Source organism: Colius striatus, chromosome Z (assembly GCF_028858725.1).
Source record: "Colius striatus isolate bColStr4 chromosome Z, bColStr4.1.hap1, whole genome shotgun sequence".
Lineage (NCBI taxonomy): Eukaryota > Metazoa > Chordata > Aves > Coliiformes > Coliidae > Colius > Colius striatus.
In genome coordinates this window covers 68319962-68335843 of record NC_084790.1, presented here as the reverse complement: position 1 = coordinate 68335843, position 15882 = coordinate 68319962, and the positions used below count along the sequence as shown (strand labels likewise).

Genomic DNA, 15882 nt, shown 5'->3' with positions numbered 1-15882 from the left:
AAAAGCCTGAGATGCAGCTGGCTGGTACATTTTAAGGTAATTTTCTGATTACTGTGCTCCCTTTGCTACTTTGTTGCAATGGGGTTATTATCTTACCCTCTTACTACTAGCAAGAAATTTGACACCCTTATGAGATGTAAACATAGACAGTCCCCCATCTTTGGTCACTTGTGAACACAAAAAAGGTTAGCAGAAGTCTTTGATCTCATTTTCAGTTTTGGTGTGAAGCCACTATTTGGTGCTGCATGATACAGAGTTACAGTTTTTTTTCAGGATTGTGAAATGGCCCAAGACACTACAGAGCCCAAACTGAACTTTGAATATTGGTTGGATAAAGCTATTGAATGGGGTCAAGCCACCACGTTGGAATCCCAGAAGGATGTGTGCCTTCACTTGCCTCAGCTCCAGCAGTTTCTGCATCAGATTTATGAAACTTTAAAACATATGGTAAGTGACCTTGAAAGGCAGAGTGACCTGTTTTGAAGATAGTCAGAAAATATCTGCACCGTGTTTTGACAAAACCAGAAGCTAACAGTAGCAAGGAGGTTTGTGCTATTGACCTAATGTATTGCTGGATCAGTGAGGCAAATTGGGGAAACAGTCACAGGTAATGCAAACAGGAGTGTGCTTCCTGTTTCTCTGATTTATTATGAAAGGAGCTTTTTCTTCTAGGTTGGTTGTTGTCACGTGAGATTTCCCAGCCAATGCTCTAGCCTCTTTAAAAACCTCCTTAAAATAAACAAGAATTTGATTCTGATTGTCAGGTCATAAATTGGATTATTTAAAGGCCTTAACATGCAAAACTGTAACTGATCCTTTAAATCTTAAAGAGTCTGTTGACATGTTAACCCCAGTGTTGTGGCACATGTAGTGAATTCTAGCAGCATGGCATGTGCTGCTGGCTGTTCTATTTAATAATTTAATTATTGTCTGCACTCACTAGAGTGCTTTTTTAAAGTAAATTTAGCTGTTTATATGTTTAGTTGTATATAGATTATTCTGAGCATGACTTTTTCAGTATGTTTATTCAGTGTGATTTGCTTTAGAGATATTTCATTAATGACATGAGACTGACTTCTTGTGGAAGTACTTTTAAAATAGTATTTTTATCCTAAGACTTCAGAGTTGTTATTTTTTCCTGAACTGAATTTAATTTTTAAATAACAGACTGGGGGGGGAGGGGGTGTTTCTTCCCATATTAATACATGACTTTTTCTTAAGAAAGGGGAAAAAAAATACCTTCTTCTAACATTGCTATGTCAAGTAATTTGAAGCTTGGCCTGAAATGGACCTTGTGAATATGGCCCCAGAAAGTCTAGGGCTAGCCCCAAATGTGAGACAAATGTAAGGAATTTATTACAGCAGCAGGAGATGGTTATCATTCCTGCTACTTGCATGTTATCTCAGCACAGCACTATTTTTAAAAGCCTTCATTTATTAGATAGTAAAGCTACAAAAATGGAAAAATAAGACTGATTACACAGGATTGTATATAAACTACGTTGTCTACTACTTTTATAGTGAAGCTGCTTCCTATTTAGTTAAAAGCTAAATTGCAGTTTTTTACTGGCTACTCAAGTTAAAGCAAAGCAACAGAAAGATTCCTAGTTTTATGCCATAGTAGGTATTAATTTCTTCAGAAACTCCGAGACAGTGTATTAAAACAATGAGGATCAACAAAAGTATAGTTTAATTGTGCTTTTGTTATCATGAAATCTTGGTTACTGTTTTCTAATTACTGCATGTGGGGCAGTTGAATAGATTTTCTGCCATAATGAAGTATTAGGCAAGGAAATTACTTAAGCTTTAACTTACTTGAGTTACGACATTATAGCCAATTTCAGGAAGTTCTGCTTTTGTTACATACATGCAGGTGTTTTGCTTCCAGAGCATTTCACAGCAAAACCATTGGGATTGTAATTTACAGTAATCTGTATCATTAACAGTTGTCGTAACTGGCTTGTGATGTGCAGTATATTTCTTATAATTTTATTTGTTTTCCGTGTTTCAACAGGATTCGATTGTAGCAATCCAGCAGTTCCCTTTAATTGGCCAACTTCTAGGAAGACTTTGTTGGAATCCTTCTGTTATAGGATATGGTAAGAGTGTGTAATGATTTTTCTGCTACAGTTCCACAAACTTTTTTGTTTTGGAATTGGGAAAATACAATTTGTTATGTACATGGATTTTTTTTTCTGTAAAAACACAGCATTCTTTTCCACTTGAATAAAATTTTGAGATTAAAAGATTAGCCAAGTTATTTAATATATGTGGTATTGAGAAATCTCAAATTTACTTTTGGACCTAATTAATTTCATGGCTTAATTACAGAATCTTGACTTGGGAGCAGTCGATTTTTAAACCCAGTAATAGTGAGTGTTTATCTACATCATGATTTCCGTTTTTTTCTGATTTTCTTCTGATATTAGTTACTTTTTTGATAGTTTCACAGAACATACAAATTCTAGAGATTTAAATTAGTTTCAACAGAAGTTTCTTCTAGTTATACATCAAAATATTCTGTTATTTATGCTGATAAGGAAGTATTTTTTCTGATATTCAGTTTGTTGGAGTCTTTTTATTAGTGTAGTAAACTACAAAGTTCTGATTGTGTTTGGTTTTATGGGGTTTATTTTGAATGTGTGTTTTCTCCAAACTAATGAAAATGCACATAGAATCAAAAGCAAAACAGTAGAGTAGTGACAGAGGAAAAAAGCTTGTGAAATACGAGAAGCCTCTTACTGGAAGTATACGTGTGTGTATGTCAAAATAAAGGAAAGAAATTCAGGGCAGGAAAGCTGTTGGGAGCAATTGGATGGTATAGGAGGCACTACTTGTGCTACATCACCAGCAGTTTCAATACATTTTTTCAGGAACTGAGATGTTGATATGTTGATAAGTTACTTTTGCCAATATTATGCTACTACTACAACTACAACAACAACAGAAGGTCATATCTTTGTCTCTTCTGCTTTTTACTTCCTGTTGGGGGAAATACAGGAAAGGACAATTTTTGTGTTCACTTGAAAGGGCTTATCAAGTCAAGTGCACTATTAAGCTTGAGAGATCATATGTCTTCTGGTTTGGCTTCATCTTCTTCTAGTTAGCTCCAAGCACAGCTAGAATGAACTTGTCTGCAAAATACATGGTAGATGTGTGTTATGTCAGCACTTCCCCTCTGAAAGGAAAATTTGTGAAGGAACCATAGATTTAAACATAGATCACTTTTGCAGAGCTTGGAAATTGGGCTTTTGTGGCAACTTTTGAGAAAAGCCTTTTCATACTTTTTAGACTTGTTTTTACAATGGAGAGGTTCCCTTTTAAATCATAATTCACTTTTTGGAAATGTTGATAATTGATTGTTTACAATTACACACATGCTTTTCTTCTAAGTTTTGTTTCGAATATAAGAGTCTTTAGATGATTAGTTTTTCTTAGCTGACAATATATTATGGTATAGAAAGTAACTTCATCTATATTTTTCATCAAAGTTGAAAACCATCTGTTTCTGCTTTTGCCTCCTTTCCACAATAATCCCAGCAATACGTTCTTGGTTTCCTCTACTTTCCTTTTCTTTGTGATCCCTCAGCACTTTCTAAAGCAAGAAAAGCACTTTTTCTGCAAGTTGATCATTAACTCTGAAGATTGCAAGAGAAGAGTTTTACTACAGGGGTTTTTTTGGCTTAAAATTTGAAAGCAAGCCAATTCAGAGAACTTCACTTGCTCAAAATGGAATCTCTCCCTGTAGTTCTTAAAGATGAGTAAAGATTTTCTGTCATTGGTAGATCTGAAGATGTCTGCTTATACATTCCCACCACTTCCTCATTTTAAAGCCACCTGAGCTCACTTTGGACTGCTGGCATTTTAGATTGAGCAGATTTTCATTTTCTTTGGCACCAGTTCTAAGATATTCTTTAAGATAGTGCTGACTGTAGCAAATTGCAGACTCTCAAGTGAGTTTCATGTAATTTCTTATTTGGATAAATAGCTCATTCAGGCATGTGTCTGAGACCAGGCCACCCTTGCAGTAGAAGGAACTAATTTTGTTCAGTTCAGGCTTTCATACTAATAAATGGAGGAGGAAAAACATTGTACTTCTGCATCATGTCCAAACCACAATACCTATCACCTTAGATGAATGTCTCTTGGTGCTGGAAGCTGACATGGCTGACCACTCAGTGCAGGAAGCATAGTCTCCAAGGGAAAATAATCTGCTCATAAACACTGCTGAGCAGGAGGTGACCAAGTTAGCCTTATTTAGAATGCTAATGTGAAAGAGGCACGACCAAAGAAAATCTCATGGCTGTAGTTGTGGTCCTAAACCACAAGGGATACATAAGGAATTCAGTCTTGGTAAGGAATTCCACTGTTTTTAATGTGGACTGAGGGATTATCTTCTCAGTAGGACCCTCCTGGTTTGAATATAGAGCCTAAATGTCTTGAATCCCAAACTAATACTATAAGTGCTGGGGAATTTCTTGGTGTCTTTATGTCAGTATATGTAGTGAGTGTGCATATTTACGTAATCATTACTTTCCACAGAAAATTCACTTTAATCAATATTTTTTTATAAACTTCAATAAAATTTTACAGCAAGCTTTGAAAAGAGTGTCTCTGGCTGTAAGATTCAGGTTTTCTTATTAACTCCTTGCATCTGTCACTGTTCATGACAGGATAATTGCAAAGAGACTGTCATAGGATGACTGAGACTACACTGTTCTGTGTAGAACACATTTGGGGTTTTTTTTTCAATTTTTAATGTGAGACTGGCAAGGAAGAAGTGCATTCTGATTCATTGCAAAAATCTGATCTTTTGCTTGGTTGGCTGGTTGACTTTTATTGTTAGGCGTTTTTAATTTTTTACAAAAGAATTCCAGGCTATGTTAAATTTTCTACAGAAAATCCTCATTCCTTTAGTTGGGGTTACAACATTAACTTACTTAAGAAGTCCAGTAGACAGTTGGTGACCTTTTTATGAGATATAATTTCTGCCTTTGAGTTAGTAATTTTGTTCCTCTGGATGTATTAATTGGGTATTTGAGTAGTTAGCATTCTTTCATGCCATAATAAGATCAAATGCCTTCATTCATATCCTGATAATGGTTTACAGTGCATACTGCGATGATATGTTTTCCATGGGGATCACAGTTACTAGGAAAATGGGAGGGAAAAACCTCACTAGTAAGTTTTCTATGTCTCTCTGTGTTTGGTCTCTTGATGTGATTATCTTATGCAGCTGCCATAATTATTTTAAGATCTGTCCCCCTTTAGTCTTAATCTTCCCATCTTTCATCCTCTGTTCCAAACCAGTTGTGAAAAAGAAAACAACAAACCTGAGAGCGGCCCTGAGAGTGCTGTTGGGTACTACAGCAAGGGGACTATATAGTCTCTTTTCATCTTTTTCACAAATCTATGGGAAGCTACTTCAGTTTTGTTTTTTGCTCAAGGTAATTTTCACTGGGAAAATTGTGAAGCTGTACAAGTCTCTTATTTATTGGGAACTGTTGGCATAGCTATGACATCAATGTAAGTTGATTTCACTGGCTGAGGTCTGAACATATCTAGCTAAATCTGTTTAAACTCACTATATTGGCAAAGTGTGACAGTATGTGATTGAGCTTTGTTTTCATCTTTTTGGCTTTCACTATACTGATTTACATTTCTGACAAGCAACAATGTGTGCAATGTACTTCATGGCAGCAAGTCATCACATACAGCAAAAGATCTTTTTATCCAAAGGTCTAATTAAGCAGTTGCATGCATTTTTTCACCTCTTCCTTTTAGTTTTTTCACGTCAAAAGAAAATTATAAATCAAATTACTTCAATAGTGTATTGTAGATATATAGTGTAAGCAGAATGAGTCAAAAGATAAAGTGTTTGAACTATTCTATGATTTTATGAACTATGTTGTTCAGAATGGGTGGTTTGGATTTGATCTGTCCCCCAACAAACCCATCTCTTTCTGTATAGTTTGACTTTTAAAAAAATATAATTTATATAATTGGAAAAGCCAGACTTTGTAAACACACAATATTATAGTTCTAATTACTAATAATGTTTAAAATCTATCATTTAATCATCTGAACAGAGTTTAGATGAAATGTTTTTTGAAGGAGATAGATTTGTCTCAGTGCTGATGTCTGAGTGCTACTTGGATACAGTTAAAATCGAAGTGGAAGGATACTTTGAGTCTCTGCTGAGTGGTATGCAAGATGTCTCCTTTAACTCGAGTCTTACACAATCTAGGAAACCATTAGCCTTGTAAAAATCCATATTAAAAAAAATCCCCAACCACCTAATGGCAGAATACCGCAAGTTGTAGTCAGTTAAATTTGTATGTTTGAGAAAACCTTTCTGTCCAGAGATGTTACTCAGTGGGAGACCAGTAATGGCCTACAGTCTTGTTGGACATTTATTTACAAATACTGGTTTAAATCCATATTAACTTCTCTGATGACTTGGTGAAAATACAGACATTACTTAATGGAGCTTTTATTTTTTTCTTCAGGCTTTACCAAAAGAGCACTTATAAATAATACTGTGTATTACATCCTGGATAACAAATGCACAGAAAATACAAGAGACCAGATATTGAGCTTGGTAATCAATTTGTGTCCTAATAAAATTTCCAAAAAATATCGTTTGCTGAGTGAATATTCTATTAGAGCTACAGTACTATATCCAAGTTTCATCACTTTCATTGCAATCATTCAGTTTTATTCTGGGATGAAATTTGGTGTAGAGACTCTTGATATGTGCCAAAGAATATATTTTTTAAAAATTCCTATTGAAAACAAAGTTGTGGGAAATAATCATGATCTACTTAAAATAGTCAAGTCCTCTATAATATCTGTGCATCTGAGCAGTGATGGTATTGGTCAGTACAGCAAGTTTTTAGAGAAGGCAACTAATTTCCAGCTGGAGGTTAGAATTAGGTACAACCTAATCTGCTCCTGAACAGAAAATCGTGATAAGATTTTTTTTCCATCATCATTTAGCTATTCTGCTGTCTGCAGAAATGTAATTTCCCTGAAGCATGGAGACTCTTTTGTTTTACGTTCTGGTTATGGATGATTTCATGCTTGTTGAACTTAACTTTTTCAGAAGTGAGCATTCTTCAGTTGTGCAAGCTTTGAACACAACGTAATAACTATTTTACTACTCTTGATTATTGTATATTATTAATATTTCGATACTAAATTTAAAGTTCTTTGATCATAGCTTCTAGTGTGATTTTTGTCAATGAACAATTAGATCGTGAATGTGTCTTAAGACCATGTAAATATTTTATAGATTTTGAAATCTTTGGTACCTTTTAAACTACTATTGGAGGAAATGATTTAACAAGAACTACATATGAATAACATTAAATTTGTGGTGTGAATCTAGTAGAATGGAAGCATTATAACTTGAGACTGATGCTAAGGGCTTTAGTTTTGTGGATGGATAAGGATTGTTGTGTGTGATTCTGTATCCTTATTTGCTTTTTATTTTTTCTCCTGTAGATGAAAGCCAGAAGACTCTGATGTGGTGCTTATGTTGTCTATACAGCAGTGAACCACAGAGCCCTGTGGAATTGAAGGCCAACAGCTGGATACGGGTAAGCAAATCAATGCTTTCCAGGACTGCTTTAAATTAAGTTGATTATTTAAAGGTGCTACATCATAGAGACACTGTCATTTAGGAAGCTGCTCCAAACACAACTTGCATACAGACTATGTTGAAGTATATATCACTCTAATTATAGCACAGTCAGAGCTAGTCTGTCATTTTAAATATTAAAAAGATGTGGCATTTTAAAGTGGATAGTTTTGATGGCTTTTAATCTAATAGATTCACCAAATCTAGTAACTGAATGGTGAGAAAAGACCACAAATCAGAAGGGAAGTAAGTGTTATTAAAACAAAAAGAATCTTTCAATTATGATAAAATCAATAACCTGGAGAAATGCCATGCTTCAAGAACAGCTTATATTTGCTCTTTAATGTTTTTTCTTTTTTTGCTTTTGTTTAATCTCCTGCCTGTGGAGAATTTAATTGTATCCAAAGTTTCTTCAAAGGCAGTCAGAGAGGGGAGGGGTAGTGCTTGTGTGGATTTATATTTAGTTACTTAAGGAATAATGAATCTTTAACTTCAGTCCCAAATTTAGAGTTCTGCATGGCACATCTGTTTGTATTTTATGGATTTCCACACCAAACGTAGCAAAGCACATCAACATGTAAAAACTTGCAGCACATTAATGCTTAATGCTTTATATTGTAATTTGTGCAGAGTTGTTGATTTTACATCATTGTGTTCTCTATGGGTCCATATAAAAATATGCATTAAAAATATTAATGGTTTTGGTTTTTTTCTCCTTTTAATCCTCACAACTAGTGAGAATGTAGCAGCCTGACCATTATTTATGTACCTGTCTGCTGACACTGAGGGTACTTCTAAGCTTCTCTAAGTAGCTAATTTCTTACTCACCAATTGAGTTTTTATGTGTCAGTTTATCTAGGTATGCATTTAATACTAGGATGTAAAAATTATTATAAAATAGGCAATGATACTGCAGATATTTATTGTGGTAAATAACTGTATTTAACTGGTAATGTTGCTTTAGATGCAGTAATAATCCCAGTAATAATCCCTGTGCTGTACTCTCTCCAGAAGTTCCCCATCCTTCTTGAGTTGGGGAGCCCAGAACTGGACACAGGATTCCAGATGAGGCCTCACCAGGGCAGAATAGAGGGGGAGCAGAACCTCTCTCAACCTGCTGGTCATACTCTTCTTGAAGCATCCCAGGGTGCCATTGGCCTTCCTGGCCACAAGGGCACCTTGCTGGCTCATGGTTAGTTTATTGGCAACCAGGATTCTCTCTGCAGAGCTGCTCTCCTTCAGGTCACTCCCAGCCTGTACTGGTGCATGGGGTTGTTCCTCCCCAGATGCAGGACTCTGCACTTGCCCTTGTTGAACCTCATGAGGTTCCTCTCTGCCCAACTCTCAAGCTGGTCGAGATCCCACTGAATGACAGCAAAGCCTTCTGGGGAATCAGCCAGTCCTCCCAGTTTGGTGAGGGTATGCTCTGTCCTCTCATCCAGGTCATTGATGAAGATGTTGAACAAGACTGGCCCCAGAACCCATCCCTGTGGAACTCCACTAGCCACAGGCCTCCAGCTCGATTCTGTACCATTGATCACCACCTTCTGGGCTCTGCCCTTCAGCCAGCTCTCGATCCACCTCACTGTCCACTCATCCATGCCACACTGAGCTTTCTGATGAGGATGTTATGGGAGACAGTGTCACAAGCCTTGCTGACATCTTCTGCTCTCCTCCCATCTAGCCATCTGGTTACACTCTCATAGAACATCATCAAGGGATGGGGAAAGAAATAGGAAGGCTTTAATAAGCCAGACAGACTCCCTGTCTAATCCACACAGCAGCTTAAAAAACCTCATTGTTGAGAGCCCTTCCACTACAGCCCATATTTTTGTCCCCTTCTATTTGATTTTGATTACTGGCTAATGGATTTTATTGGTAATACCAGTGGATGTCATGAGCTCTAACAGCATTAAACACAAACACATGAGCTGAATTACCTTTTGGCTACGGGTGATGAAACTGCCCTGCACGCATTGAACAGCCTCATTCTTCCACTCTGTGATCCCCATGCCTTCTCTCTGACAGATTCACCTGAAGATTTCAGTTGTAAAAGTACTCAGAGGCTACATGCCTTGTTCTGAGAGTTCAAAATAAGGAGCAAGTAATATTCACCCTGCTCAGTGAGATGCCCTCACATCCTGCACTCTCTCAGTTGCCACTGCCTCAACCCCAAAGAGCTTTTACAGTTCAAAGTCGAATGCATTTTCAAATGGAAAAAAATACTTTGCAAGTAGCCATTAACTCTAAGGAATGTTTTGCCAAATGATACAACCAGAGAGGGAAAGTCACTGAACCGTGAGTGAGGGTTTGCTGAGCTCTACCAAGGCAGCTCTGCTTAACCCCAGGAGTACAAACCAGCTCAGCGAGCCCTGGTAAGAAGTAGAAATGCTGTGCAAAGATGAGGGAAGTACAAGTCTCTGCAGCTTTGTAACAAACTGAGTTTCTCTGTCGCCAGTAAACTCTTGTCTAGGGTCAAACAACCCATCAGGAAGGGTGTGGAGTCTCCTTCTCTGGAGATCTTCAAGACCCACCTGAACGCATTCCTGTGTGACCTAATCTAGATGGATCTGCTTTGGCAGGGGGTTTGGACTAGATGATCTCTAAAGGTTCCTTCCAAACCCTACCATTCTGTGATAGAAGGCTGTTAGGTTGGTCAAACAGGATTTCCCCTTGGTGAATCCATGTTGACTCCTCTTGATAACCATCTTTTCCTTTGTATATTTAGTGACTACATTCAAATGACTACATTCAGGATGAGCTATTCCATCACTTTTCCAGGGATGGAGGTGAGGCTGACCAGCCTGTAGTTTCCCAGGTTGTCCTTCTTGCCATTTTTGAAGACTGGAGTGATATTGGCCTTTCTTGAGTCCTCAGGCACCTCGCCTGTGCTCCATGAACGTTCAGAAATGATGGAGAGTGGCTTAGCAACCACATCAGCCAATTCCCTCGGCATTCGTGGGTGCATCCCTTCAGGCCCCATTGACTTATGAGTGTTGGGCTTGCCACACACACTGACACAGGTGCTATGGAAAAGGCATTTACAGATGGGAACTGCCATTTAGCATCACCAAAAGTGACCTTCACAGTAGCCTTGTCCTTTGTCTCTGCAGCAGAGAGTTAATTTTCTCTCTTCAGCTTCAGCATACACTGAGGAGGAATATTCAGTTTCTGAAAGGATGAACTAGTTTGCTATGTAAGCCAGCATACATCAAATAAATTGGGACTTCTGGATGTACATTTAATTGATGATAGAACAAAGAAAATGTAAAGAAGCAAACCAGACCAACCAACCAAGAAACCTCACCCAAACAACTGAAGAAAATCAAGAAGAGTGTGTGATGGAGATAGCCAGCATTGCCTGCTTCCTGTTAGCTGTTAGCATCAAAAAAACAATCCCACCTTTTTAAAGATTGTTTCCTATTTTTGTGAGCTTTAAGTGTGATTTACATGAAAATTTTCCTCTCAAAATGTAAAGTTATGCCTGATTGGAAAATGAGATTATTTAGTGAAGTTAGCAGAGAAAACTCTTCTTTCCTTAGTTTTTATAGCTAAGTAAATTGACTATTAAATTACACTTTGCTTTTTGTCATGGCAAGAGTGAATTCCTAAGGAGTATGTTGTGGCCTTTCAGTGCATCTTTGACTAAGATCATTGAAAGGAAGTCTGATCTTAAGTCTTTTGTTTTCAGCTACTAAATTGCATTTTCAAAGTAGCAAAAAAAATATTTGATGCTTGCTTTCCTGCTATTGTCTTAGGAAAGCTGAGTTCTTTAAATTATAAGACGAGTAGCAACCCAACTGAATCATAGAATCATAGAATGGTAGAGTTGGAAGAGTCCTTTAGGGATCATCTGGTCCAACCCCCCTGCAGAAGCAGGTCAACCTAGATCAGGTTGCATAGGAACATGTTCAGGCGGGTCTCGAAGACCTCCAAGGAAGGAGACTCCACACCCTCCCTGCACAGCCTGTGCCAGGGCTCCCTCACCCTCATAGTGAAAATTATTATATACTCTCCAAATCTCCAAATGATCACAAGGGAAATTGAAATTGAGCGGCATTAGTAAATTTCAGAAACCAAGGTCATGCAGGTCTGTAAATCCTTGGAAAAAATGAAATGTGCAATTAAATTACTTGGAATTTAATTAAAGTGTGCAATGTAGACTACAATGTTTTTAGGATCAAATGCTGCTTGAAATGGTAGCTTTTCTTTTTTTAATGAGCATGAATTTCAGTGCTGGAATGTAGCTTCCATAGGTCTTCTGTATAGCCAGATACAGTGTAGGTCGCACTCTCTGCATGAAGCGATTGCTAGTAAGTGCGGCACCCAGACACATGCTCTCACACACAGTCATTGAAAGAGAAGGGTAATTTAAACATTGTTAGGGATTAAACTAAGGACAATAATATTATTGCCTTTCTCTGGTTCCGTCTGGATGTATTTTGTTAGAAAGGCAGTATTATACAGTAGTTTGCCTTTAATTTGTCAGATTTGTCATGAGGATGATGAATAAAGATGAGTGTATTTGACTTCTGCAAGCAAACTAATGGGTATAAAATAATGCTGTTAGAGAGTAAGCATGAACAGGCTGTTCATAATAAAAACTGGGAATTAGCTGTTGTGTGTTACACTTCTGCTTAAGCTGTGCCGTATTAAAAAACCTTTCCATTCATAGTTAAAACTAAAAGAAATTATAAAATAAATATGCCTCATAGTGAAACAAATAAAACCAGTCTGCCAGTTATCCCACTCCTAATGGTTGCCTATTCTGGAGGCTTTTGTGAACATGCAAAAGGTTGTGCATAGTTACAGGCTAATGATCACTTTTATGATATTGTTTTGTTAACATTTTGAGATTTTTAGATTAGTCTTATAATTAATGGTTGATCAGAGCATTGAAGCACTTGGGGTGTTACACAATGCAATTATTAATGTTCTCATAGTTCGTGAAAATTTTAATCCACATTTAAATCCCCGTAGGCTCATATTCTATGGACAGGATGGGAAATGGCAGAATTTGATGACATTGTGTTATGTTGAGAAACCATCAAAGTTGCATCCAAGAAACCTGAATGCCATATTTGATATGTGAGACAAAGACTAATGAGGAAGCACATTAGCTTTCTGAATACGAAAAGCTGATTTTAAAGTTTTTCCCATGTAGAAGGGAAAAATTTAAAAGATATTACTTCTCATTTTTATGCTTTGCATTCTGTTTACATAGTTTAATTTCTTATGTGTGAAGCTAAATACAGGATTTCTTTGTTGTTTTAACCTTTATCTAGCATTTTAATAACAAAGTTGAGTAATGAACAGCAAACATACCTGAGTGAACATAATTGTCACAGCAGTTGAACTGATGGTTTTCCCATTCTTTAATTAAGCAATAAAGGATCGGATGCATTTGCATCACTCTGGCTTATGGGTAGTTCTTAGTCCATTGTTGTACAAAGAAATCTAAATAAATAATGCACTATAAACACTACAAAATATTGGCACCTAAACACTATGAAATTGTGTTTTACCTAGTCCACCTCTCTTGATACACAGTGCATATGCACACTCTTAGACTAGATCTAGGAGCAGAATGAAATGGGTATATGGACACTTTATTCTACAGTGGTTTTTCAATTACATATACGAACAAAAATGAAGAAAAACATTCTGACTGAAGATAGGACAGGTTAAATGCAAATACTCCATCCTCTGTGTAGCTGAAAGAATGTACAGAATCACAAAATCTTAAGGGTTGGAGGAGACATTGAAAGATCACCTAGTCCAATCCCTCTGCAAGAGTAGGACCACCTAGAGTAGGTCACACAGGAATTTGTCCAGGTGAATTTTGAATGTCTCCAGAGAAGGAGACTGTACAACCCATCTGGGCAGCCTGTTCCAGTGCTCCCTCACCCTCACACTGAAGATGTTTTTCCTTATATTTCTTTGGAACCTCTTGTATCTGTTGCCCCGTGTCTTATCATTGGCCATCATTGAAAACAGCCTGGCTCTATCCTCCTGACACCTGCCCTTTATGTATTTGTAAACATTGATGAGATCACCCCTCAGTCTCCTCTTCTCCAAGCTAAAAAGCCCCAGCTCCCTCAGCCTTTCATCATAAGGGAGAGGCTCTGCTCCCTTCAACATCTTTGTGGCACTGCACTGAACTGTCTCCAACAGCTTTTATGTGCTATTTTGTCAAAAGTAGTAGTATTAAAGCTCAGAAAAGTCAGAAAGCAGCTTTCCTCTTTGTAATTATTTGAGAGAAATTAATCAGTGTTTTAAAACAATTTCTAGCAAATTCGAAGAGTGGAAGCTGGATAAATTGTTATTTCAGATTTTTATGAAAAACTATACAGACATATTGTGTAAGATGAAACATAAAAATGAGATACTTTAGACAATACACAAGGAGGGTGGAAATAGTAAATTCTGTAAAAAATTTTATAAATATGACTGAGAAAAACCCTGTTATACATAGTTAAGAAATGACTCGCAGGTGAGAGATCAATGTGTGAGGGTCATGATTTGAATGAGTGGTGAGATGCATGTTACCAGATGTAGACCTAACTTCTTTAAAAAAAAAAAAACAACCCTTCCAATTCAGAAGAGCATTACTCAAATGCAGAATAAAGCTGAAGAATTCTAAGTATTCTGTGACTGTTCTCTGAAAACTGGTTCTGAAAAACACCTGAGTGATACATTTGTTGACTGTGTACAAAACCAACTTAAACCAAAGCCACTGAAAAATTGCTAGATGAAATATATAAAAAGATAATATCTGATAATAACACATAAGGAGAGATATTGCTGGTTGGTTCCAGCTATTAAGCTTGCTGTAACATCAGGATTAGTCTTGGGAAGAAAGAGCAAATGTTTTTAAGTCCTCTCTCCATAGGTAAAACTACTTTTGTTTCCTTGGCTGTCATTTAGGTTGGGTACAGCAGTCGGTTTGTGTCACCAAAATACAGCAATATATTTTAATAAATCAATAAATTTTACTAATCTGGAAGAAGATAATGATGATGATGGAAATGATCATATTACTACTACTACTACCATCCAAACCCAACAATAAAGTATGGTGAGAAGCTCAGAGCCGTTTTCAACAGGTGGAACTTCAGAGTTAAATGAAACAAACAAAAATGCATTTGCATAGGTGTAACATACCTTTGGAGAAGTGTCTAGCAAGACAGATTGTACTAAGAGCAAGATTATCATATATGTGAATGGATTGTATAAAAGGTCTTCAGGATGCAGTTTATGCACTTAATCAAGTTGCTTGATCTATTCTTACAAGAATATTGTTATGTAAACAGTTTAATAATAATTCTGTGCAGTTCATGAGAAGAGTTTGGGAAACAGAAGGGATTAATTTAAGAAAAAATGTGTTTGTATCTTGAGCCTAGCAAAAACTAGAGTGAAAACTATGTTTTTCACTGGTCTCAGATGACACAAAATTTTGTCACAAGAATTTATTTTTTGGTGGAAGTTGAACTTCAACTGAAATGATAAGAAACCAATTAAGACAGCCTTCCAGCCACTCCTCTCCAAGCCTGTAGCACTGTTGGGGGTTGTTGTGGCCCCAGTGCAGGACCCGGCACTTGGCTTTAATGAAACTCATGGCATTGGCCTTGACCCAGCCATCCAGCCTATCTATAAAGCTTCCCTACCCTCAAGCAGGTTGACACTTCCACCCAGCTTGGTGTCATCAGCAAACTTACTAAGGATGTGCTCTATCCCCTCATCCAGATCATTCATAAAGACGTTAAACAGGAGTGGCCCCAGCACTGAGCCCTGGGGAACATCACTCGTGACTGGCTGCCAACTGGATTTAACTCCGTTGACCACAACTCGTTGGACCCGAGCACCTAACCAGTTTTTCACCCATCCAAGCAAAGAACAGCCAATTTCTCAAGAGAATGCTGTGGGAAACAATGCCAAATGCCTCACTAAAGTCAAGGTAGACAACATCCACAGCCTTTCCTTCGTTCGACAAATGGATCACCCTGTCATAGAAGATAAAGTTTGTTAAAGAGGACCTGCCCTTCCTAAACCCATGCTGACTGGGTCTGATCACCTGATTGTCCTGCATGTACTGTATAACAGAACTTAGTATGATCTCCATCAACTTGTGATTTCCCAGATCACCCTTCCATCCCTTCTCATATTTGGGTATTACATTGGCTGACTTGCAATCAAATGAGACCCCCCCAGTCAGCCGGGGCTGCTGATAAATGATGGAC

At 37.4% G+C, this 15882-nt stretch overlaps 1 protein-coding gene across 1 annotated transcript in view; it reads left to right on the top strand.

Annotated features, from left to right (window-relative positions):
* The first annotated feature begins 282 nt into the window (after positions 1–282).
* FANCC (FA complementation group C) overlaps positions 283–15882 on the top strand; it is a 58814-nt gene continuing 43214 nt past the window's right edge. Inside the window, exons 1-3 of the mRNA XM_062018802.1 lie at positions 283–447; positions 2015–2099; positions 7507–7601. Coding sequence (XP_061874786.1) covers positions 283–447; positions 2015–2099; positions 7507–7601 — 345 coding nt within the window. The remainder of the gene's footprint in view (positions 448–2014; positions 2100–7506; positions 7602–15882) is intronic.